The sequence below is a fragment of the Mirounga angustirostris genome, unplaced genomic scaffold (genome assembly GCF_029215605.1).
Source record: "Mirounga angustirostris isolate CCGP_5_RB_7025 unplaced genomic scaffold, mMirAng1.0.hap1 SCAF_7, whole genome shotgun sequence".
Classification (NCBI taxonomy): Eukaryota; Metazoa; Chordata; class Mammalia; order Carnivora; family Phocidae; genus Mirounga; species Mirounga angustirostris.
This window is the reverse complement of record NW_026991715.1, coordinates 42,352,588-42,379,898: the sequence shown is the minus strand read 5'-3', so window position 1 is coordinate 42,379,898 and position 27,311 is coordinate 42,352,588. Positions and strand designations below refer to the sequence as shown.

The 27,311-nt window shown below is 40.5% G+C and overlaps 1 protein-coding gene and 1 long non-coding RNA gene across 2 annotated transcripts in view; one reads left to right on the top strand and one right to left on the bottom strand.

Moving 5' to 3' along the window:
• Positions 1-27,311, top strand: part of ANKRD55 (ankyrin repeat domain 55) — a 403,377-nt gene that overhangs the window by 339,035 nt on the left and 37,031 nt on the right. The window contains exons 11-14 of the mRNA XM_064596135.1: positions 131-253; positions 13,051-13,181; positions 16,778-16,887; positions 26,979-27,039. Of these exons, the coding sequence (XP_064452205.1) occupies positions 131-253; positions 13,051-13,181; positions 16,778-16,887; positions 26,979-27,039 (425 nt within the window). The remainder of the gene's footprint in view (positions 1-130; positions 254-13,050; positions 13,182-16,777; positions 16,888-26,978; positions 27,040-27,311) is intronic.
• LOC135365382 (uncharacterized) overlaps positions 1-27,311 on the bottom strand; it is a 62,031-nt gene that overhangs the window by 19,578 nt on the left and 15,142 nt on the right. Inside the window, exon 2 of the long non-coding RNA XR_010413071.1 lies at positions 22,890-23,046. This is a non-coding gene — a long non-coding RNA (uncharacterized LOC135365382). The remainder of the gene's footprint in view (positions 1-22,889; positions 23,047-27,311) is intronic.

Below are 27,311 nucleotides of genomic sequence, written 5' to 3'. Positions count from 1 at the left end.
ATGACTCAGCCTCCTGCCTGGATTCATCAGAGACGTTTTCATGAATCACTTGTATGGGAGATGTTGTGGGTGTTATTCTTTCAGTGAATTTGGTACACACACTAAGTGTATCTCTGTTTGATTCATGAAGGTGACTCATCTGAGGAAGTCAACCTGACCATGGTTTATCAGGCAGCTTCTAATGGAGATGTCAATGCTCTGACTTCAGTAATTCGGGAAGACCCTTCCATCCTAGAATGCTGTGACAGTGAAGGTGAGCTATTTATGCATTTTTAATTCTGCAGAATGTTCTGTCCTATTCTTTTAGAGATGGCCTTCAGAGGTGAGCAATGTTAATGAAATTATATATGACAGACCATTTTGATACTGGAGGGACAAGGAGTATCCTGCCTCTGTGGCTGAAAGTCCTTTAGTAATTCTTTACATGATCGTCTTGGACACAAATTTTCCAATTCTTTTATATCACCTTGTATAATGAAGCTAGTTGGTTTGGGTTTACTTTCAACTTCTTTGTATGAATAACTAAAGTAGATAGGCCAAGTAGTTAAAAAAGGAGTATGGAAAGAGGGCTATTTTTGGTAGCATTGGACGTTGGGAAAGTGTGACTATTAAAGCCAGAAAGCAAAGATTTGCTTCTCAGAAGATGGAGTAGATGTACTTTTTTTATTCCTACTGCTAAATATAACTAAAAATCTTGGATGTTGTGTATAATATAAACATAAGAACACTCTGGAAAGTGGAAAGAAAATGACAGACTAGCTAGGACCATGGGACCCAAGGAATGACATGGTGGTAACTTTCCTTGGTTCTCTTTCCAAGTATATCCCATACTTGGAGTTGAAAAAATCCAACAGCCCAGAATGGCTAATAGTCACAGACAAACACACACACACACACACACACACACACACACAAGCCTGCTCTCTAGCCAAAGAACCAGGAAAGGGACATAGCAAGGCAGAGAACTTTTAGACAATAATGAGTCTACTCCAACCAAACATCACACAAATACACAAGCAAACAAGCAAACTAAAACTTGCTGCCCTAGCCCCATCATTCTAGCAAAGACCAAGTAGAAATCTTGGACCTCCACCCCAACTACTCAGCCTCCCTCCCCCTACCTGTTGGGGTGGTGTCAGAGGAAGCCTTTTTGAGAATTAGTATTTTTACCACCACCTAATAATGAAGAGTCTTCTCCCTCAGATGTCAATGGTAGCTAAGTAGGGAACCTGGACTTCTGATCTGACCTGGCAATGATGAGGTGGCACACATACACCTCTACTTCCCCTTTGGAGCAGTGTCAGAGAAAGCCAACTAAAATAGAGGGTTTAAGTAAGGTTAGGTAACTCAATACAATACCCCAAATGTCCAGGTTTCAATAGAAAATTGTTTGTCATATCAAGAAACAGGAAGACCTCAAACTGAATGAAAAAAGACAATCAATAGATACCAACACTGAGATAACAGATGTTAGAATTATCTGACAGATTCTGAAGAGGCCATGAAAAAAGAAATGCTTCAATGAGCAATTACAAACTTGCTCAAAACAAAAGAAAAAATAGGAAGCCTCAACAAAGAAATAACAGACATAAAGAAGAACCAAATGGAAAATTTTAAAACTAAAAAATACAATAATCACAATTCAAAAATTCAGTAGATAAGCTCAGCAGCAGAATGAGGAAGCAGAGGAAAGGATCAATGAACTTGAAAATAGAACGACAGAAATGAGCCAATCTGAACAACCAAGAGAAAATAGGCTTCTAAAAAAAAGAGCATCAGGGACCTATGGGACTATAACAAAAGTTCTATCATTGTTTTTTCCATCCTAGTACTTGTGGGAAATCATTAATGATTTTTAACCAGTGTACCTGTCCAAGAAGAGCTTGGGAGTTCCTTATCATGACAGCAAAATGTTTTGTAAAGTGAATAGTTGCCCCTAATTATCCATAGTAGTTTTATTTGTTTGCTTGCTTGTTTGTTTGTTTTTAAATCAGACTTACATGTACATCTGCTTTGGGGCTAGAAATGGAAAATGAGGAGAGACAAATGTTAAATACCACTTGTATAATAATGCAAGATCCAGACTCTTTGGGTTCAATCCTAGTTTCTACTGCCTTTGAGAGGAAATGAATATATGACATCTTAAAATTTGTGGGGCACAGCTAAAGCAGTACTGAGGGAAAGCACTAAATACATTTATTAGAAAAGAGGAAAGGTATTAGTCAATAATCTAAGTTCTTACCCCAAGAACCTAGAGAAAGAAAAACAAAATAAACCCAAGGAAAGAAATAATAAAGAAAGAATAGAAATCAATGGATTTGAAAACAAAACAAAAAGAAAATCAATGAAGCAAGGAACTGATTCTTTGTGAAAAAAATCAATAAAACTGACAAAATTCTAGCAATACTGACAGAAAATGAAAGAAGTCACAAACTACCACTATCAGGAGTGAAACCAAAGATATCACTACAGACCTTGTGGACATCTAACCAATAAAAAGGAACTACAACAAAAAAACTCTACACACATAAATTTGACTATTTAGATGAAATAGATCATTTCCTCAAAAAAGATAAATTGCAATTCATCCAATAGGAAATAGACTATTTGAATTCCCCTATAACTATTAAGGAAAGTATAGTCATAATTTTTAAATTCCCAGAAAAATAAATTTTCAGGCCTACATAGTTTCTCTGGAATCTTCTACAAACTTTTAAATAATAATTAATATCAATTCTAAATAACCTCTTCCAGAATGAGAAGGAAACTCTTCTCAGTTACACTTATGAAGCTAATATTACCCTGATATTGAAAACAGATGATATAAAGTATGATATAGAAAAAGAACCTAAAGACCAATACTCCTCATGAATGTAAGATAGAGAAAACCTTAGCAAAATATTAGCAAATATAAGTCAGCAATTTATAACTAGAATTACATACCATCACCAATTGGGATTTGTTGTAGGAATGTGTGATTCAGTATTTCAAAATCAATCAGTGTAATCCATCATATTAACCAGCTAAAGAAGAAAAATCACATGATCATATCAATGAATGCAGAAAAGCATGTGAAAAAATTTTATACACATTGGTGATTAAAAACTCAAAAAAATAGGAATAGAGGGGCACATCCTCAATTTGATCTATAAAAAAAGAAAGAAAAACCCTAGAACTAACATTTTACTTAATGGTAAAAAAGACTGAATGCTTTGCCCCTAAGATCAGGAACAAAGCAAAGATGTTCACTCTTTTTTTTTTTTTTAATTAACATAATATATTATTTGTTTCAGGGGTATAGGTCTGTGATTCATCAGTCTTACACAATTCACAGCACTATAGCACATACCCTCCCCCATGTCCATCACCCAGCCACCCCATCCCTCCCACCCCTCTCCACTCCAGCAACCCTCAGTTTGCTTCCTGAGATTAAGATCTCTTACGGTTTGTCTCCCCCTCTGGTTTCATCTTGTTTCATTTTTCCCTCCCTTCCCCTATGATCCTTTGTCTTGTTTCTCAAATTCCTCATATCAGTGAGATCATATGGTAATTGTCTTTCTCTGATTGACTTATTTCACTTAGGATAATACCCTCTAGTTCCACCCACATCATTGCAAAGACAAGATTTCAATTTTTTGATGGCTGCCTAATATTCCATTGTGTGTGTGTGTGTGTGCACAGATGTTCACTCTTACTTATATTCAGCAGAGTGGTGGCAGTTCTAGCCAGTGCAAAAAGGCAATAAAAGGAAATAAAAAGCATATCTACTGAAAATGAAAAAATAAAACTATCCCCTTTTGCACAGCTTGATTGTCCACAAAGAAAATCCTCAGGAAGCTACCAAAAAAACTCCTACAACTAAGTAAGTTCAGCACTGTCACAGGGTATAAGATCAGTCCAGAAAAACAAATTATATTCCTGTATACCAGAAGTGAACACATGGACACCACAATTAAAACTATAATACCATTTGGGATTCCTGGGTGGCTCAGTTGGTTAAGCATCCAACTGTTGATTTCAGCTCAGGTCATGATCTCAGGGTTGTGGAATCAAGCCTTGCATCTGGCTCCATGCTCAACATCGAGCCTGCTTAAGAATCTCTTTCTCTCCCTCTGCCCCTCCCCCTGCTCTCTCTCTCTCTCTCTCTCTCACACTAAAACAAACAAAAACAAAACAAAACAAAAAAACTACAATACCATTTAAAATCACTCAACAAAGAATACTTAGGTGTGAATATAACAAAATATGTACAAGATTTGTATACTGAAAACTATAAAATGCTGATGACAGAAATCAAAGGAGATCTAAATAAATGGAGAGACATCATGCTTATGGATTAGGAGACTCAAGATAGTAAATATGCAGTGCTTTTCAAATTCATATACAGGTTTAATGCAATTCCTATCAAACCCCAGCAAGATTTTTTTGTAGATATACACAGAATTATCTAAAATTATATAGAAAGGCCAAAGAATTAGTAGAGTTAAATCAATTTTGAAAAAGAATAAGGTGGGAAGGAGAACTTAGGAAGATGGAGGAGCAGGAGGACCTGAGCTCACCCCATCCCATGTTTACCAGATATCATCCACATCCAAGTCAATAAACTGGAAAGTGATCCAAAGACTGACAGAAAAACTCCACAACTAAATATAGAGAAAAAGCTGTCTCTGAAAGGTTAGGAAGGTCAGGAAGTTGGGGGGGTGGGGGGGTGGGGAAGCTACCTGCAGGAGAGAGGGGGCTGCACATGGAGAGGACACAGAAACAGGCCCTTACGCAGGGAGCTCACACTGGGAAGACTGATCCCCATAAGGCTTTTTCCTTAAAAACCAGAGGGGCGGGGTGCCTGGGTGGCTCAGTCATTAAGCGTCTGCCTTTGGCTCAGGTCATGGTCCCAGGGTCCTGGGATCCAGCCCCGCATCGGGCTCCCTGCTCAGCAGGAAGCCTGCTTCTCCCTCTCCCGCTCCCCCTGCTCGTGTTCCCTTTCTCACTGTGTCTCTCTCTGGCAAATAAATAAATAAAATTTTAAAAACCAGAGGGGCTGGATTCTGTGAGTTTTTAAAACCAGTGGGACTTGGAGCTTAGAGCTTTAAAAGTCAGCTGACTCAGCTCTGGGTGAGCTTGGGAGGGTGAGTGGTAGCTGGGTTGACACGCTTAAAGAGACAACAGACTATGTGGAGAGGCAATGACAAAATGGCAGTTTACATAACATCAGGGGCAAGTGGGAGACAGATCTGTTCATACTGATTTCTGAAAATGAGGGAACTGGCAGGCACCATTTTCCTCCCCTGCCCCCCATTATAAACATAGAGCCACCTGAGGGAGGTGGGGCTGCACAGACACTGGTAGTCTTGGCCAAGAGCTCAAGGCAAATTTTGTTAAAGCTTCGCACATGCCCTGCCCAGCAGCCGGATACACAACTGTCACCTTGTGCCCCACCCAGCCACAGTGCAGCACCCAGCCAGCCGCATGCCCCCTGATGCCAGGGCACAGCTTCCAGCCACCACAGTACTTCAGGAGATCCAGCATAAGACTAATGGCCCAACACAAATTTTGCTAACACTGTCACCCCATTCCCAAGTTCCCCAGTGGGCATGCTCCCTCAGAGCTGCCCTGCCTGGGTCCCACTAACACCACAGAGAGCAAGCACATCCCACAAAAGGCAGAGAGTCAGTGCAGAGGACTGCACTGAAAGGAAAAGTGACTCAGATGCAACAGCAGGGCGTAAGCAGCACACATAGGATACTCTTCTGAAGGGCCAGGTTCTGGTAAACAGGGGACACTACACTGCAGGGCACTCCAGAATCTCCTTTTCATAAAGTCACTACTTTCAAGAAAAAAGACATAGCTGAGTTTCTTAACACACAGAAACAGACACAGAGACTGCTGTTTCTGCCCCAAACAAAATGAGGAGACAGAGAAATTTATCCCAACTGTAAGAACAGGATAAGGTCATGGCCAGAGATCTAAGTGAAACAAATTTAAGTAACACGTAGAGAATTTAAAGCAATGATCATAAGGATACTCCCTGAACTTGAGAAAAGAGTGGAAGACATGAGTAAGACCCTTAATACAGAGATAAGGAATAATGTAGCAGAGATAAAGAGCTCAGTAAACGAAATGAGAAATACTCTTGGTGGAATGAACAGCAGGATGGAAGAAACAGAGGAATGAATTAGTGACCTAGAAGACAGAGTAATGGAAAGTAATCAGGCTGAACAAAAGAGAGAAAAAATAATTGCACAAAACAAGAATAGACATAGGAATTCAGTGACTCCATTAAACAATTACAGGAGTCACAGAGAAGAGAGAGAAAAGGGGGCAGAAATTTTATTTGAAGAAATAATAGCTGAAAACTTCCCTAATCTGGGGACGGAAACAGATATCCAGATCCAGGACAGACAGAGAATTCCCATCAAAATCAACAAAAGCAGACCTACACCAAGACATATTGTAATTAAATTTGCAAAATATAGTGATAAAGAAAAAAATCTTAAAAGCAGCAAGGCAAAAGAAGTCAGTAAATTACAAGAGAAAGCCCATAAGGCTAGCAAGAAATTTCTCAATAGAAACTTTCTAAGCTGGAAAAGAATGGCATGATAAATTCAAAGTGCTAAATGGGAAAAATCTGCAGCCAAGAATACTCTATCTAGCAAGGCTGTCATTCAGAATAGAAGTCTTGGTAGTAGTCTGACTCTCTGCCTTTTGTGGGGTGTGCTTGCTCTCTGTGGTGTTAGTGGGACCCAGGCAGGGCAGCTCTGAGGGAGCATGCCCACTGGGGAACTTGGGAATGGGGTGACAGTGTTAGCAAAATTTGTGTTGGGCCATTAGTCTTATGCTGGATCTCCTGAAGTACTGTGGTGGCTGGAAGCTGTGCCCTGGCATCAGGGGGCATGCGGCTGGCTGGGTGCTGCACTGTGGCTGGGTGGGGCACAAGGTGACAGTTGTGTATCCGGCTGCTGGGCAGGGCATGTGCGAAGCTTTAACAAAATTTGCCTTGAGCTCTGGGCCAAGACTACTATTCAGAATAGAAGGAGAGATAAAGAGTTTCCCAGACAAACAAAAACTAAAGAGTTCATGACCACTAAACCAGCCCTGCAAGAAATATTAAAGGAGAGACCAAAAGTGACAGTTTAAAGGCAGGAAACACAAAAGCAGTAAAGATGAATATTTCTGTAAAAAATCAGTCAAGAAACTCACAAAAAAAGGGTATAAAATATAACAGCGTGTAACTAAAATGTGGGGAGGAGAAGAGAAAAGAATAGGTTCAAACTTAAATGACCATCAACTTAATATATACTGCTACATGCAAAAGAGGTTATATACAAACCAATATTTCAAACCATATATAAAAAACCACTAATAAACATGGAAAGAATAAAGAGGAAAAAATCTAAATATATCACTAAAGAAAATCGTCAAAACATGAGAGAGAAAGACAAGAAAGGATCAGAGAAAATCTTCAGAAACAACTACAAAACAAGTAATAAAATGACAATAAATGTGTAACTATCAATAACAACTTTGAATGTAAATGGACAAAACACTCCAATTAAAAGACATAGGGTGACAGAATGGATAAAAAAAAAAAACAAGACCATCTATATGCTGCCTACGAGAGACTCATTTCAGACCTAAAGACACCTGCAGTTTGAAAGTGAGGGGATGGAGAAACATCTATCATGCAAATGGACGTCAAAAGAAAGCCAGATAGTAAATACATATATCAGACAAATAAGACTTTAAGACAAAGACTGTAAAACATAGAAAGAAACTATGTAGGCTCCTGGGTGGCTCAGTTGGTTAAGCAACTGCCTTTGGCTCAGGTCATGATCCTGGAGTCCCTGGATGGAGTCCCGCATCAGGCTCCCTGAGCGGCGAGGAGTCTGCTTCTCCCTCTGACCCTCCCCACTCTCATGTGCTCTCTCTCATTCTCTCTCTCTCAAATAAATAAATAAAATCTTTAAAAAAAAAAAAAAGAAACTATGTAATAGTTATTATAATAAAGGGGACAATCCAGCAAGAAGATATAACAATTATAAATATTTATGCACCCAACATAAGAGCACCCATTAATAACAAACAGAAAGGAACTAATCAATAATAATAAAATAAGAGTAAGGGACTTTTACACCCTACTTACATCAGTGGTTAGATCATCTAACCAGAAAAATCAACAAGGAAATAATGGCTTTGAATGACACACTGGACCAGAAGGATTTAACAGATATATTTAGAACATTCCATCCTACAACAGAATACCCATTCTTTTCAAGTGCACATAAACATTCTCCATACCATGCATATTTTCTGACCACAATGCCATGAAACTAGAAGAACAAATCTGGAAAGACCACAAATACATGGAGTTTAAGTAATATGCTATTAAACAATGAATGGGTCAACCAGGAAATCAGTGGAGAAATTAAAAAGTACATGGAAACAAATAAAAATGAATACACAGGGGTGCCTGGGTGGCTCAGTCAGTTAAGCATCTGCCTTCAGCTCAGGTCATGATCCTGGAGTCCCAGGATTGAGCCCCATATCAGGCTCCCCGCTTGGTGGGGAGTCTGCTTCTCCCTCTGCCCTTCACATGACTCGTGCTCACTCTCTCTCTCACTCTCTCTCTGTCAAATAAATACAATCTTAAAAAAAAAAAAGAATATACAATGGTCCAAAACCTTTGGGATTCATCAAAAGTGGTTCTAAGAGGGAAGCCTATAGCAATGCAGGCCTACCTCAGGAAGCAAGAAAAATCTCAAATAAACAACCTAACCCTACACCTAAAGGAGCTAGAAAAAGAATAACAAACAAAACCTAAAGCCAGTAGAAGGAAGAAAATAATAAATATTGGGGCAGAAATAAATGATAGAGAAACTAAAAAAACCCAACAGAACAGATCAATGAAACCAGGAGCTGGTTCTTTGAAAAAAAACTCAATAAAATTGATAAACTTCTAGCCAGACTTATCAAGAAATAAAAAAGAAAAAAGACTCAAATAAATAAAATCACAAATGAGAGAGGAGAAATAATAACCAACACCACAGAAATACAAACAATTATAAAAGAATATTATGAAAAACTATATGCCAACAAATTGGACAACCTGGAAGAAATGGCTAAATTCCTAGAAATGTATAAACTGCAAAAACTGAAACAGGAATAAACAGAAAATCTGAACAAACCAATAGCCAGAAAAGAAATTGAATAAGTATTCAAGAAACTCCCAACAAACAAAAATCCAGGACCAGATAGCTTTACAGGTGAATTCTACCCAACATTTAAACAAGAGTCAATATATATTCTCCTTAAACTATTCCAAAAATAGAAAAGGAAGGAAAACTTCCAAATTCATTCTATGAGGCCAGCATTACCCTGATACCAAAATGGGATAAAGACACCACTAAAAAGAGAACCACAGGCCAAAATCCCTGATGAACATAGATGCAAAAATCCTTAAGAAAATACTAGCAAACTAAATTCAACAGTACATTTTAAAAAATCATACACAATCAAGTGGACTTATTCCTGGGTTGCAAGGGTGGTTCAATATTCACAAATCAATCAACATGATACATCACATCAATAAGAAAAAGGATAAGAACTATATGATCATTTCAATAAATGGAGAAAAAGCATTTGACACCCATTCATGATAAAAATCCTCAACAAAGTAGGTTTAGAAGGAATATACCTCAACAAAATAAAGGCCATCAATGAAAAATCCACAGCTAATATCATCCTCACTGGGGAAAAACTGAGAGCTTTTCCTCTATGTCAGGAATAAGACAAGGATGTCCATTCTCACCACTTCCATTGAACATAGTACTGGAAGTCCCAGCTACAGCAATCATATGAGAAAAGGGACTAAATCAGTAAGGAAGTAGTAAAACATTCACTATGTGCAGATGACATCATATTATATATAGAAAACTGAAAAGACTACACCAAAAAACTGTTAGAACTGATATATGAATTCAGTGAAGTTGCAGGGTATAAAATCAATGGACAGAAATCTGGTGTATTTCTCTACACCAATAATAAAGCACCAGAAAGAGAAATTAAGGTAGCAATCCTATTTGCAATTGCACCAAAAACCATGAGATACTTAGGAATAAACTAACCAAAGAGGTGAAAGACCTGTACTCTGAAAACTATAAAACACTGATGAAAGAAATTGAAGTGACACAAAGAAATGGAAAGCCATTCCATGCTCATGGATTGAAAGAACAAATATTGTTAAAATGTCCATGCTACTCAAAGCAACCTACACATTTAATGCAATCCCTATCAAAATACCAACAGCATTTTTTACAGAACTAGAACAAACAATTCTAAAATTTGTATGGAACCACAAAAGACCCTAAATAGCCAAAGCAATTTTGAAAAAGAAAAACAAAGCTGGAGGCATCATAATTCTGGACTTCCAGTTATATTACAGAGCTATAGTGGTCAAAACAGTATGGTACTTGCACAAAAGTAGACATATAGCTCAATAGAACAGGATAGAAAACCCAGAAATAAACCCACAACTATATGGTCAATCTTCAACAAAGCAGGAAAGAATATCCAATGGGAAAGGGATAATCTCTTCAACAAATGGTATAGGGAAAACTGGATAGCAACACATAAAAGAAAGAAACTGGGCCACTTTCTCACACCATACACAAAAATAAATTCAAAATGGATTAAAAACCTAAGTGTGAGACTTGAAGCCATAAAAATTGTAGAAGAGAACCTCTTTGACATTGGCTGCAGCAACTTTTTTCTAGATATATCTCCTGAGGCAAGGGAAACAAAAGCAAAAATAAACTATTAGTACTACATCAAAATAAAAAGCTTCTGCACAGTGAAGGAAACAATCAACAAAACTGAAACGCAACCTATGGAATGGGAGAAGATATTTGCAAATGACATGTCTGATAAAGGGTTAGTGTGCAAAATATAGAAAGAACTTATAAAACTCAACACCCAAAAAACAAATGATCCAATTTAAAAATGAGCAGAAGACATGAACAGACATTTATCCAAAGAAAACATACACATGGCCAACTGACGATTGAAAAGATGTTCATCATCACTTATCATCAGGGAAATGCAAATCAAAACTACAATGAAGTGTCACCCCACACCCATCAGAATGGCTAAAATCAACAACACAAGATACAACGGATGTTGGCAAGGATGTGGAAAAAAAGGAACCCTCACATACTGTTGGTGGGAATGCAAACTGATGCAGCCACTATGGGAAAAAGTATGGAGGTCCCCCCAAAAAGTTAAAAAATAGAACTACCCTATGACCCTCAAAAATACAAAAACACTAACTCAAAGGAATACATGCCCCTGTGTTTATAGGAGCCTTATTTACAGTAGCCAAGCTATGGAAGCAGCCCCCAAGTTTCCATGAATGGGTAGAGAAGATGTGGTATATACACACAGTGGAATATTATTCAGCCATAAAAAAGAATGAAATCTTGCCATTTGCGACAACATGGATGGAGCTAGAGAATATAATGCTAAGCGAAATAAGTCAGAGAAAGACAAATACCATATGATTTCATTCATATGTGGAATTTAAGAAAAAACAAATGAGCAAAGGGAAAAAAAGAGAGAGAGAGAGAAACCAAGAAATAGGCTTTTAATTATAGAGAACACACTGATGGCTACCAGAAGGGAGGTGGGTAGGGGGATGGGTTAAAAAGGTGATGGGGATTAAGGAGGGCACTGGTCATGATGAGCACTGGGTGACATATGGAAGTGTTGAATCACTATACTGTACACCTGAAACTAATATCACACTGTATATTAACTGGAATTAAAATAAAAATGTTAAAAAAAAAGAATAAAGCAGGAGGAATCAGTCTGCCAAATTTCAAGACTTATTGTATGGCTACAGAAATCAAGACTGTGGAAATGGCTGAGGGTTACACACATAGATTAATGGAAAAGAATGAAAAATTCAGAAATAGACTCACACAAATATACTCAACTGATCTCTGACAAAGGTGCAAATGTAATTCAGTGGAAGAAAGGCTCTTCAACAAACAGTGCTAGAGCAATTCAACACCCACAAACAGAAAAACGAAGACAGAGGGAGGGAGGGAAGAAGGGAAAGAGGAGAGAGAGGAAGAAATAAAAAAGGAACTATTGAGACTAAGGAAGACATATTGCTTCACTGCTGCTTTTACCCAAAGAGCACTGGAAGGGAGAGATTTGCAGAGCAACTGGGTTGCCCGCGCAATCTTTCGGTGAGAACAGCAGTCCCGCCATTTGTCCATTCTCAGGGATCTCCTAGGGTCACAGCTTGCAGGTTCACAGGAAGAAGGTGTGAATCGCCTATGAAAACACTTGTAAACAAGTCTCACGTTGGCAAGGGACTGTGTCTGAGGTTTGGTTTCTTCACCTGAAGGAGTGTGAAGCACCTGGATTCTGCTTCACCAGGCTAGCTTGTTCCAGCAGGCCTACAAGTTAATCAGAATGTGTAATTTCATCTCTGTTTTTGTTCAGAAAGAAAAGACATGAAGAGCCAAATGCCTTGGCTTATATTAATAACCAAAACAGAGAAGTATTGCAACAAAGGTGGACCCTTTCCTTAAGACTGTATGCAAGCTAAGGCTAGGCTGCCATCACTGCCCTTTATCACCCACCACCTCTAATAAAAGTGTGCTGGAACTGTCTGCCTGGCTCAAGTTGCTTTCCAGACGCTTCCGGATCCTACATTGTTCAAGCCAAGTGAGGATAAACCTGCCTGTTAGTCCCAAATTGTGCTGATTCTCAAGGTAGTAATGAGGAATTTTTATCATTGGCACGAAATGTTTTATCAACCAATTACTGCAAAATTATAGAAGATTTAGTAGAGCTAGAAAAAATACACAGTTTATATAAATGTAGCAACAATCATCTTCATTTCTCTTCAGTCCCATGTAGCTCAACAGCTGGGTTTGTATTGAGGGCAGCTCATTTATCTGCAACGAGCATATATAGGCAAAAAATTTTGCCCATAAATTTCACAAGTCAAATATTATTAAAGGCTGTTGAAATGTCTCCTTCCAGGATGTACACCCTTGATGCATGCAGTTTCTGGACGTCAAGTGGACACAGTGAAGCTATTGTTGAAGATGGGGGCCAATATTAACATGCAGGATGCTTATGGTCGCACAAGTCTATGCCTGGCAACCTATTTGGTACCAACTCTGTCTTTGGTGGCTGTCAGGGAGTGGGGAGGGCTAAACGTGTTGTTATGGGGTCCCCCTTGTGGAAGAGTATTCTTGGATTTATGCAGCTAGCCAGTGGAAGCAGAACTTGAATCTTTGCTCTAATCATCTCTGACAATTATAGCACTATGAAGAGTTGGTTTTGTGGATCTGAGTCATTTTGGATCTTCCTAACAATCCTCCAAGATAGAGGCGATATTGCCATCACAGAAATTTTACTTTCCATCTTAACTGCATCAGAATTTGCCTTGGGGCATTTCTGGACATACTTGGTACTCCTTCTAAGAACACAGTCCATTAATACCCTGAGTGGGTGGTAGTCCTTGAAGCTACAGGTAACATTGTGGGGTAGGATCAGTTGAGTGGAAGCTGGAGAATATGGGGAACATTGGGAACTGGGAAAATTGGGGGGGGGTAGGAGTAGGGGAGACATGTCAGGCTATTAAGTGGCAATACCAAGCATAGGACTCAACCCACAATCAATACTAAGTATAAAAGTTATATAGAGTGAGTCCTCATCAAGAGATTTCAGCTTAGCATTTCCCAACATTAGAGCACGTTTGGTAAGCTTTACTGAAAACCTTCAAGTCCCTCTCTTTTCGAATCCTCCCTCAAATCCTTCTAAGAAACCACAGGGCTACCTTGAGTATGTGTCAAGCAAGTTCTTAGTGCCACAGGTGGGTCATCATTCTCCTTTATCTCCAATGAGGTTCCTGGAAATCTTCCTCTAACTATTGTTGCTGCTGAAGCAGATTCTTGGATTTGCTATTGCTGCCCATTGACAGCAGGGGATTTGCCCTGAGCAAGCCCCACTCTGTCTTGCAACTGTCCTGCTGAAGTAGGAATGTCCCTTCCCCAAACACCACACCTTCCTGCCACGATCTAGCAGAGATTGCATGAGACATGGCCCAATTCTTGCAGAGATTTTCTTTAGAAACTACTTTTTCTTTTTCTATTTGCATGCCCTCTTTCTCTAAGGCTTAGACATGAAACTAGAAAGAATTTTTTTTTTCCCGAAGTGCTGGAGTACTTGTTTCAAATACACTTTCCAGGAGTACACCCTAGACCTCCTGAGACAGATACTGTGAGCAGACATGGGTAGTGGGTGAGGAGGAGGTGTCTGCATGTTAAAGAAACCTCCCTGGCCATTTTTATACCCACTCAAGTTTGAAAACCACTGGTCTATGAGTACTAGGTGAAGTCTCATATCTCAGAGAGACATAGGAATGCCCTCCTAGCCCCTTCCCTTCTAAAGCATGCCCCAATAACTGCTCCTGCAATGGATTTTTTCTTTTTTCTTTTTTTCTTTTTTCTGTATCCAAGCTGAGGAGAAGAGAAAATTTGGATCAGGGGGTGGAGGAAGTGAATAGAGATGGTTTCTAAAGTTGACTGCTACTTGCATAGAGAATAGACGGAATCCAAACTGCACTTCATTCAAAATTCTAAAGTTCCAGGATTGGGAAGAGTTATCTTGTAGATCACAGTGAATAGTGAGCCTAGAGAGGTGCTCCCTTTGCAGACAGCTCTTCCTAGGAATGCGTTCTAAGGAGCTACATGAGGGAAATAGGCTTGCATGAAAGCATGTGGCATCGCCCTATTAATGATGCCCCCCTTCTTTGTGATAACCAAAGGAAGGACCCATCCCTGTTTCTTATGAGGCTTCCAGGGAAGGGTGAGGGGTGGTCCTGGGGATTGCACTGTGGAGCCCACCACTCCCTTCTAGCAATGTTTGAATTCAAGTATTAAAAGAGAAACTTGGGAAAGCGGGCACTTAGAAATTAAGTGTCCGTCACAGCTCCAAACTCAATATACAAATATACTTACCATGGATGTGTAACCTTAGGCAAATCACTTTACCTCTTTGTGCCTCCTTCCTCATTTGTAAAATGTAGTAAAAAATAATATCCTACATTTATCACAAGTGAAAGAGAAACATGTGGAACCACCCAGCACATAGTGAAAAATGTACTTATTGGTTCTGAATGGTGACCACTGGTTTCAAGTATATTCAGTGATTTTCTGATTTCTTTTCTGAAGAAAAAGAGAAAACCACATACACACAGTTCCAGGAAATGTTGCAAAATGATAAATATGTTTCAAACCCTCCCCCATCAGAAGATCTGTTTTCAAAAACTATAAAACTTAGGCAACTCTAAAATTTGCCCAGCATGCCTTTCTTTTGGGTTTCCCAGCCATATTTTTTCCTTTTAATTAGAAATCTTGATGACTTGGACATTAGCAACTAAAACCAGATTTAATACATTAGGAAACTATAACTCAAGACTGAACAACATTTGCTTCTACTTAAGACATATATTATCGGTCAACTCAAAATGATATTCAATATTAGAACCTATGAATGTGCTCTTACTGAAAGATTTTTTCCAGAATTTCCAGAACCAAAAGGTTCTTTTCTTATTATCTTTCTGCTCCTTTCATTTAGTAACATTTTGATTTTCATTGCTTCCAGTATTGTGAGGGAAAATCAGTCATTCTCATCTGACTGGGTAGTCTTGAAGCTTAACTATACAGGAATGGAGGAAGGTGGGAGAGAGAGTTATATATATTATTCTCATAATAATAGTTTCATCTACTTATATGTCTACTTATAATTGAATGAGTAACCCCAGTGGCTCTGGATGAATGTAGGAGGCACTCTCCTTAGCCAAACTTGGTTATCAGTAGAGTTGAGTCAGTTACTTAAAGTAATATAGAACAGAAAGGGAGGGAGGACTAGCTGTCCATTTTATCTGCCCTTTGAAATGAGAGATAATTGGGAAATGACCCAGCTATAAGTGCTAACCAGGAAGGCAACAAGCATGAGGTGCAGTAATATCACTCTCAATCTGGAGGATCAGTAGACAGCAGGGAGTTTACATGAAGTTTCTTGGGGGAATTCATAGTGAGCGAAACACAACTATAGGGAACACTTAGAGGGTCCTGGTGATAGCCCCATATTCAGCATCAGAAAAATCATTCAACAAGATGGCAGGGGCTGAGCCATTGGATTAGGGCTCAGGTCAGGATTCTAGATATTGGGAGGAGACAGACTAGAATAAGCAAAATATTACCCTCGTAGTTACTAGAAAGGGAACTTGGAAAAGTGGACCAAAGCTTGTTTATCAGATATAGATAAACTGAGGCACAGAGTGGAGACTGGAACTCAAGAATGACATAGGAGCCCAATTTTTGGAATTGGACCATGGCACCTGGGTCAGACCATTGACAAGCATGATTTGGAGCTAAGCTCATAGAATGAGAGGCTAGAGCTACCATGTGCCACATTTAGCCCTAGGAACTCAGTATAAAAGTAGAAAACAGCAAGTAAGAAATGGGAAATGGGAGACAGGGGAGAGAGTCTAGGAAACTCAGGAATCCACACCTCAAGACCTTCAGCCTTCTGTTGAAGTGCCTAAATTGAAGAGTTGTGATCCTTAACCACTTCAAATCAATAAAACATGGTTTTAGTCACACCAAAGAAGAAAGAGAAAGAAAATTGGAGAAAGTTTGTTGGTCTATGTTATACCAGGCTGTGTTATATAATGACAGTTGCTCTTGTATTTCAGGGTTGGCTGGAAGGCTGTGTGAGTCTGCTTAGAAATGGTGCCAAGCACAATATTCCAGATAAAAATGGCCGTCTGCCACTGCACGCTGCCACTGCTGAGCCCGATGTGAGGTAAGTAGCCAGGTTCACACAATGCTCACACTGGGAGGGACTTAGCTTAGATTAGAATGTAACTTAATCAACCCTCAGTGGTGAATAAAAACAAAACCTGTCCATTTTTTTTGAAGTTGTAGCAGACAGGACCACATTTCAGTCAATCAAAATATCCTGGAAGAATCTTAAACTCTAGTCTCACCCCCCCCCCCGCCATTTCAATAAAACCCTTTCCTCCTAATCTCTGATTTAAGAAATGCTATTTTTCATTATCTGAATTCATATATTCATTCAATCAGGCAGTTATTGATTCAATAACTGTTGAGTGCTTATCATGGACCAAGTGCTATTCTATGCCCTAGGGGTTCCCAGTAAGCACGACAGTGTATCTGACCCACAGAGTTTACATTCTAGTGAAGGAGCTAAGTGGCATACTAGTAAACAAATAGAGTAATTTCAAAATAAATAGGATAATTTCAGATAGTGGGGAGGGGAGTGGAAAAGCACTGACTGGGCATAAAGATTCATGTCTGAAGTCAGAGTCATGCCAACATTCTTTTTTAAGATTTGTTTATTTATTTTAGAGAGAGAGAGTGAGTGGGGGAAGGGCAGAGGGAGAAGGAGAGAACTCCCAAGGAGACTCCCCACCGAGTGCGGAGCCTGACAAGGGGCTCATCCCAGGACACTGAGATCATGAACTGAGCCAAAATCAAGTCAGACACTTAACTGATAGAGCCACCCAGGTGCCCCAGGGTCATGCCAACATTTATGGGTTGGAAGGAGGCAAGGGACCCAGCAAAGTAGAGTGAGACAAACGAGTGGGTTAGAAAGAAAACCAGGCCTCTGAGCTGCTGGGAGCTGTATGAAGAAATATACTCAAAGAAGTTAGATGATCAAGAGGGTCACATTTTTGTAAGACAATTGAGCAAAAAAGGAAAAAGTTTTGTCCAGACCAAGTATAGCTTCCCCAATCCTCTGTGTCTAAAAGGCCTCAGTCTACAATCTTTCGAAAACCCCTTGGAGCACCTAATAACAGCATTTCCCACTGTGGTTTCAGCAACATTCTGGGCACTTCCTTAACCTCTGCAGCACAGAACGTGCCTCTGACAGGAATTTAGCATTCCCCAGAGCTAGGCTCAGGCCAGCACCACAGAGGGGCATTCTGGGAGCCTCAGCCTCTAGACCCTGTGTCCAGAACTAAAACTAAAGCTCTGTGGGGGTTCATGAGACCAAGGTTGAGAGGTAACAGGATTTCTTCATTTCATTCTGTTTTACACTAAAAGGGTTTGGGAAATTCCAGAACTAATCCCAACCAAGCATTGCCTCTTGTTATCATTGGATTATATCCAGGAATAATAAAGAACTAGGATTTACTCAAAGCCCAACAAAACAAGGAAGTTTAGAAAAGAAACAGCAAGCTCAGAACTAACAATCAATAGACATCATAAAGGGATGACTCCTTTTTGATGAATTGGGAAAAAGAAAGAATGACTTTTCTGGACAGCCCACAAAAATATTTAGTCACAAAATCACACTGTTTTCCCAAGAATAATCTTTAAAAAACTATATTTAAAAAATATCTTTAAGACTATTCTGCCTTGATTGGCTTTACTTGGTTCTACCTGCCTCACCCGCGTGATCATTTTAAAATCTGCCTGATTCTGGAAGATATATGACTGCTTTTCTTATGGTGATTATAGGTTTTGTAACACATTAAACCCAAAGCTTTCATGTTTTAGCACAGGAAGAGCTTTGTCCAATATAGGTATTCCTGGATTGGATGTGGTTCCCCTCCACGTGGTAACTCAGGGATCTAAGTTTCTTCCATCTTGTGGCTCTACCATCCTCTAGGATCAAAGAATTCTCTTTGTTCAGCCTGGGAATGGGGAAAGAGTAATGTGGAGATGCCCCCCTTATTTCTTTAAAATCTCAGCCTTTGATACAATTCACTTCTGCTCACATTCTTTTAATAAGGACTAGTCATTTACCATACTGGTCCTATACCACACATGGGTATAAGGAGCACTTGGGAATATAGAATAGAATCCACCTCCTGGCAATGACTCCAATCCAAGAAAGGAGGTCATAAATTTTGGTGAAAGCCCTCTCTGTCATCATGCCATTGCACCTGAGGGGTGAACCAAGACTTTTCAGTCAAAATCACACTCAAGGTCAATTTGGTCAGACTCATCATCTCAAATCACTGCAGTAATAAATTGAACACCAATCCAACTGTACTTCCTCTTTCATGGACATATTAGTCTATTTCTTATTATGCCCAGCAGTGGCCCTAAATCTCCTAGGATGTACATTACATCACTATAACTGAGATAACACAGAGTTGTGGTTTCCCCTTCTCTTGATATTATACCTAATGACCCAACCACCACCTTCGGAAGAGTTGAAGCCAGAAAAATCAACATCCTTCCGTGTGCTGATGATACAGTTTTATTGTCCTAAATGGACACTTCACTCATTCTGGAAGATAAAATCCTGCTTTAGTTATGATAATACTAGCTGTGGTAACTAGGAAAACCCAAAGGTTAAGATTAACTATTCCAAAACCATCATTTCTGGTAAATGTTCTCCAAAAATGAATTGGGTTAAACCTCAACAACTCATATAGCAAAGCAACTGGCTTTGTTACCTAGAGAACATTTAGAAACTAGCTTGCCTTAAAGAATTCCCTCTGGAATTACATTGCTTAAAATTAGATATTTTATCATTGTTTTATGAGAAAAGTTACGGCCATGTCAGGGTTTGATAGCATCTGCATTCAGTGTTTTAAGCAGAAAGCAGCCAAGCCAAGCTCTCTGGCACAAAAGTTGGCCTTCTTTCTTCCATTTGTTTGTGTGTCAGCATGAAATTGTAATTGTTTTCTGGAAAAAAAAAAAAAATTGGTCTGGCTTGTGGGTACTTCCTAATCCTACAGACACAATGCAGAAGGAGTGACCTTCCATTAGGCCATGCAAACCTGTTTGCTTAATTTTCCTAAGTGGATACAACTTTAGGCTGGTTCGGCTAACCACTAAAGTATATACGCCTGCATTTACAATGAGGAGGAAAAGGAGGACAAATAGCCCTGATTATTTACCATGTTCAGAGCAAAGTTCTGAGTGCTTTCCATGTATTATCTCATCTAATCTTGGCCACACCTTTATGTGATAGGTATCTCTATCCCCATTTTATAGATAAGGAAGCTGAGGCACTAAGAAGAAAATTTATTACCCAGTGTATGTGTGAGGATAAGTAACCTGCCCAGGGGACCTGCTAGGCTCCTAGGATCCACTGCTGTGGACTCTATAGAATGTATTTTAATGGCCACATTCTGTCATTAAGCCCTACCTTAAGAAGCTTTACAAAATTCCTTATTGTCTCATTGTCAGGAAATACTTTGTTTGTCACAGCATCTAAAAAATGAGAAACCACAAAAAATATATCTACTAAAGGAGGAATTGCTGTGCTTCTCCTGATAGATTATTTATTTTTACTATGTGGACACTGTGACTTATGATTATGTTTTTCTCTCTGTATGTTTAAAAAACCCAAAGCCCAATTTGTGTCCCACCTTTGGAACACATGTAGGACCATAATTGCATCGTCTTTACCCTGCCCTTGTTTTCTCTTTGTCTAGTTTCTTCACTTGTAATCTTGTTTTACTATATGTATCTGAAAACCATCTAAAATCCTTTTTGGATTGAGGTAAAGGGTGGCCAGGCGTGCAAGCTCTGGAGTCAGATTGACTGGGTTTGAATCTGGTCCACTTCTTAATGACCATATTAACTTGTCAAGGCCCAGCTAGCTTTCTTTCCTAGAAAATATGAATACAGTATTTATCTCATAGTAAATAGGCAGAAGTAAATGAGAAAACATGTGAAAAGGACTGAACACTGTCAATCATCAGTTCAATAAGTGTTGGTGATAATGAGATGATAGTAGTGATGATCATGATGGAAGGTAGATAGAAATAAAGAAATACCATAGATCAGTGCTAAAGAATGAATCCCTGCTATTCCCACTTCATCAGTTCTCACCCCAGTCTTCTTTACCTTAGCACACACAGGTCCACAAAAAAATATGTTCATACATACAGGTGTGTTGGGGAGGAGGAGTTTCATCTACCCTTCAGAGTTCTTCTAGCTGGACTAAGTACCAAATTGACATGAGACAGATTCACAGGAAAAACTAAAATTTTGTAGCATATGTACTGGGAATCCACACAGACATGGAAATTCCAGAGACAGTCAAGCAACATGAGACTTATCTAAGGAGAGGGGTTGGGGTCTGAGCATACAAAGGGGAGGAAGGCCATTAGAAGGAAGGTGAGAGGAGATGTTTAGAAAACAAAGATTGTGCTATTAGACAGGTAAGTTTCTTAGGTAAAAGGGAATCTCTGTTAATAGCGCACTTCCCGGTAGAGGCAGGCAGTTGAAGGGGAGCTAAAGAGCTTTTTCTGAGTCTACTGAGTTTTGATTGCTTTTAACTCAGAGTAATGTCCATGCCAAAGTAGACCATCTTGGGGTGGCCTGCCCTTGGCCCCTGCAAGACTGTTGCTAGACTTTAGAATCCAATGAACATCAAACTCAACCATTCAGCTCCCCTGAAACTCCCTTCCTTACCTTGCTAGTGCACGTTCATCTCTACTTGTCCCCTGATCCTAAACATATGTATGGGCCACATTATGTCCTTGTACTCAGGTATTCATACTCATTTTAAAATCTACTAACCCTTAGATTTCCAAATAGCATGATCCTTCTACTCAGTGCTCAACTGGAAGTTATTTAGAGTGAAGCCTCAGACTGTAGCTGCTTATAAACAAGCCAAGGGGACACCTCAATTAGCCCTTTGCCCCCAGCAAGAATCTGTGATGGAAACAACTGATGAACAAACCAGCCAGGTCCAATACACAGCCTTAACTAAGCAGCAGCTCAGTGGGGATTTAAGCTGATGCAGGAATAAGGGATTTATAATTATGAACACGAAAGCAAGTTGGTGGATAAAAGCAAAGACGTGCAGGTTTTATCTCACTGTTCCCTTTCCTGCTTTGAACCCTCAACTTCTCAGTAGGTCCACATTTTCTTCCTTTCAGCTTTCCATGGCTTTTCTTGCTTCCTTGGCTTGGACATTCAGAGGGCACCAGTGTGAAAGAGGGGGCATGATCGTTAAGATGAAGCTCCAAAGAGAAAGGAGTTGTGTTTGTACAACGCTGCACATGCTAGCATTGGAAGGCGAGTGGCGATTTCTTCTGAAAGCAGCCACAGGGCTCTCTGAAAGTCTTTTTCATGGTCTCCATGGTTACTGGCAGATTCTTTTTTTTTTTCCCTGCCAGAGTGCCTGCGGCTCTGCCTCTTTTCATGGCTCTTGATGACAGAGGGAGGAAGGAAATTATTTCTTTGGGGTCCTGTTCTCAAGGTACCAGGTGATATATTCTAACCTGTGGGTGGGTGTTATACTATGGGATACTCTTACATCGGCAGCTTTAGGAATAGGAAGACAGACAGATAGCTTAGGGACCCTTTTCCCCAGTTATCACTGTGCTGGCCAGATTCAGGGCTGTGAGCCCAAGGAGCCAGCAAAACAGAGAAGCCCACAGAGCCAAGCTACCCTCACCCCAGCACACATCTAGCTGATCTCTCTCTGGCCTCCCAGTCACCTCATAGAGATAAGGGGATCCCCAAACATAAAGAGTGGAGCTTTTTAAAAAATTATTAAATTAGGGGTGCCTGAATGGCTCAGTTGGTTAAAGTCCAACTCTTGGTTTTGGCTCAGGTCATGAGCTCAGAATCATGAGATCCAGCCTCACATGGGCTCTGTGCTGGGCATGGAGCCTGCTTGAGATTCTCTCTCTCTCCCTCCCTCTGCCTACCCACCAAACACACACTCTCTCTCTCTAAAAAAAAAAAATTATTAAATTACAGAGAACTTATTACAGCATGTAAATGTCATCCTAAGTGCTTTGTATGTATTGACACACTTAAAATCACAACAGATCTTTAAGAAGTAGGTGTTATTAGGGGCACCTGGATGGCTCAGACGGTTAATAGGCTGCCTCCGGCTCAGGTCATGATCCTGGGGTCCTGGGATCGAGCCCCACGTCCAGCTCCGTGCTCAGCAGAGAGCCTGCTTCTCTCTCTCCCTCTGCCTGCCACTCTGCCTACTTGTGCGCGCTCTCTCTCTCTGTCAAATAAATAAATAAAATCTTTATTAAAAAAAAGAAGTAGGTGTTATTATTATTTCTATTTCAAAGATAAGAAAATATGGGCACTGAGAGTTTCCTAGCTTGCCTAAGTTTACTGGCTGGCTGGTAATGGAGCAGGGATTCTAATGGCCCCAGCATTTGTTGTCTTACCACCCACCACGCTACCTGTCTGAGAGTGCTCCTGCTGGGCATCTGTGCCTGCTGTCCTGCTACCTGGGATAAGGTAGGCTTTGCACTGCTTCCTAGAGAGTTGAGAACAGGACAGAGCTGGTGCTAATAGGAGACTAGGCTGGGGGTTGTGGGAGAAATACTCTTAAACCACCTTCGCACAGAACGAGAGCTCTGAGAAAACAAAACCAAGAGGTCTGTGAGTCCTCTGGTAATTAAGACAGATGTGGGACCAGCATCTGGCAGATGACCCCTGTACCATGGAACAGCACAGAAGCCCCAGGCTGGAAACCAAACACCTGCTTTCTAGTCTAGTCTGGATCACCACCACGGCAATGCATGATGGCCCTGCAAGCAAGGTAGGGGCTCATGTCATTTGCTCTCACAAAAAAAGAGAGAGAGAGAGCATACTTATCTGTAAATTTGTGTCCATCTTTGAAAATCGATGAATCTGAGACACTTAGGAATCAAACGGAATCAAGCAATATAGATGGGCATGTATCAATTGGTCATAAGAGTAAAGTCGTGGAATAATAGAGGGTAACTCTAGAAAGCTTCATGGAAGACTACTGAAAATTACCTAACAAGAGTTGGTAACAGAATTCCCCACTTCCACCTGCCCACCCCTCAAAACAGGAAAATGTTCCACCCCTAGGCCGGAGGGGCAAGGAAGGGAGCTGTTATTGGAACCTGCTGAGAGCCCTGGCTGGAGAAGAGGATCCACCTGGCAGGAGCCATGGCCTTTGGTAAAGAAAAGAAGTCATGGTCAGAAAAGGAAGTGGCTTCCCCCCTCTCTCCTGCCAGTTCTCCTGGCCAAACCCAGAAAGAAGTCAGGGGCAAGGGAGCCTGCATGATAAAGACATTGCAGGTCAATCTCAGAGCGGAACATTGAAGGGTAGCAAATAGATTTAAGAAGCAAATAGAGAAATATCCAGCTACAGGATTCATCCCATGACCCTGGCATCCCCAGGATGTGACAAGAGGTCTTGCTCTCCCCTCCCTCATTCCCATCTGGTCAGAGCCCGACTTCCTTCAGTGTGATCACTGTTCTGGAGCAGCCCCAGAAGATGCTGTCTGGCTACATATGATCTCAGTCTGCTCAGGGTTAGCCGAGGATAACCAGATTGGACCACAGCTGACCTCTTGCCTTTCCCTCCCACTATCCCCCCACACTTCAGACCAAATGAGCCCTAGAGATTAAACAATGGCCAGTAAAGAGATAGAAGAAAATCAGTTACTAGTTGCCTTCCAGCCTTATAAAGCAACTATAAGGGAAAATATATCCAGTAGTGAAATATAATTACCGAGATAAATACAGCGTTATCCCCAAGTGCAATTATTTTTATAGCCTCATCCCACTAGATGGAGGAATTTTAGAATTCAGAAAGCTTGCATTTAGAGCCACTGTTCTTTTCAAGTCGGTGTACTAAGAGCTTTATGCCTGTTAGGGTATTCAGTCCTTACCACCTGTTATCCCCATGCTGTTACCACCATGATAAACGTGAGGATACAGAAGCTCAGAGAGGTCACGCGGGAGTGAGGGCAGAATTAAAGCACAGCATTATCCTGTCTCCCCAAAAGACAGTGATAAGACTAGATTTAAACCTTGGGCTTCCTGGTTATTTCACCTCCACAGCAAACAACCAGAAGGGCATCCCTCGTTAAGCTCTCTTTGTGTTACATTTACCACTAATGGAACATGATCGGTCCCACTTTCTTTTCTTCTATTGTAGGTAGCAATTTAACACTCAGGAAGGACTACATGTTACCTAAGCTGAGAAACAATGAAAATCTGACTGGGGGAAAGGCTAAACCATTTCATTTTTTCAAATACTTCTTCCAAAATTAATTTCCTTCACTGTCTCCCCATAGACATGCGTTTGTCATCTTGATTGGGTATGTTAGATTGGTAGGGCCTCCATAACAGAACTGCAAAGACCGGATGGCTTAAGCAACAAAAATCTATTTTTTCAAATTTCTGGAGGCTGGAAGTTCACGAGTGAGGTGCCAGAAGGGTTGGTTTTCTCTGAGTCTTCTGTCCTTGGCTTGCAGATAATCACCCGCTTGCTGCCTTTTTACATGGTCTTTCCTCTGGGAGCCCCTGCACCTGATGTGTTTCTGTGGGCCCTAATCTCTTTTTCTGAGAACATCAGTCAAATTGGATTAGGACCCACCCTAATGGCTTCATTGTAACTTAATTACTCTTTAAAGGCTCAGTCTCCAAATACAGTCACATTCTGAAGCATTGGAGGTCAGAGCCATATGAATTTGGAGGTTGGCGGGGGGACGACACAATTCAGTTCATAGCAATGAGTATCCATTGATTAATTTATTCAATACCTTTCTCAGTGGTTTTCAGACCTGTTTACTAGAATTTCCTGAACAGCCCTTTTAAACTGTGAAAGCTGAGCTTCTATCCAGACCTACTGAGTCAGAAACCCTGAATATAGAATCCAGGTATTTGTGGTTTTTAAAAAATTTCCCCTGGAGATTCTGAGATGGAGCCAGGGTTAAAACTTCTAGGGTTGGGGCGCCTGGGTGGTTCAGTAGGTTAAGCGTCTGCCTTTAGCTCAGGTCATGATCCCAGGGTCCTGGGATCAAGCCCCGCACTGGGCTCCTTGCTCATCAGGCGAATCTGTTTCTCCCTCTCCCTCCCCTCCACTCATGCTCTCTCTTGCTCACTCTCTCTCTCAAATAAATAAATAAAATCTTAAAAAGAAAAAAAACACTTCCAGGGTTAAGTGTTCTAGAAATAACACTTGCTGTGTTCCAGGCATGCTGTAAATACTGTATGCATTAACTCATTTAATCCTCACACTGAGCTATAAAGTAGGCACTTTTCATTAACTCCATTTTACAGATGAGGAAGCTTAGGTACAGAGAGGGTAAGATACTTGCCTGTGGTCACAAAGCTGGTCAGTAGCAGGGCTGGGATGTGAACCCGCACAGTCTGGCTCCAGATTCTGGGTCCCTAACCACTGCACTCAGCCACTTCTCTCATGGTGTTGACCGCCGTCAACCAAGTGTGGGACCCAACTGAGATAAAAACTTGAACTTGAGAATCACTGATAGTTGTTTCACACTGATTAGTGTCATTTCATGCTTAGATATTTGTATGTTTTGTAGAAAATAAGCGAAGTTGTAAATGCTGTCTCCTTATATAATCTATACATTTAAAAGGCACGACCCGTGTACTGATGGTAAAGCAATTTGAAAGCATTGTATACAGTTATGTAAAAGAATAAAGAATAAGTACTAGAGGACTTTAGTTCTTCAATGCACGCATAGGTACACAGGTCTGGTGAATAAGATGAACCTAAAGATTCACCTTCTCCTCAACATCCATCACCCATCCATACATTGGGGAGGGTATGTGCTATGGTGAGCGCTGTGAATTCTGTAAGACTGATGAATCACAGACCCTACCCCTGAAACAAATAATACATTATATATTAATAAAAAAATTTTAAAAATTAAAAAAAGATTCACCTTCTCCATGCCCTTTATGCCCCACCCCCAGCTGAGGCACTGAGACAGAGAGGAGGTTGGAGGAGAAAAGAGAGAGGAATCCCCCCAGGTGCCTCCTCACAGATCACACTGTCTTCTTTTCTATGGCTCTTTCTCCTAGATAAACAGAAAGGGCCCATCTTCATTTGGAGGCCTTCAATGGACTGTCTTTCTAGCGTTATGTTCTCATACAGATTCTGTTCTTTTGAGCCTCTTCTCCTATTTTTCTTCACAGGCTCCTAACAGTCTTGGTGCAACAGTCAAATCTCAGCGAGATTAATCACCAGGACAATGAGGTGAGCCTGCCCTCTCAAGGAACAGTTGGCCATTGCACCTATCAGGGTAGAAGGAAGGGCTTTTCTCAACCAGCGCTTTCTCTCATAAAGGTTCAGGGAGGGGATGGAGCACATTTGGGGGTTCCTACCTGGAGAGGGGAGCTTGTGTCTCTACTCTTAACCCTCAGGCAGAAATTTATCCCCACCCTGGTTATGGGTAGCTTCTACTAGGGAAGGATTTCTTGCATTAAGTACTTAAGCATCTATCATACCACTGAAATTTTGTAATTTCC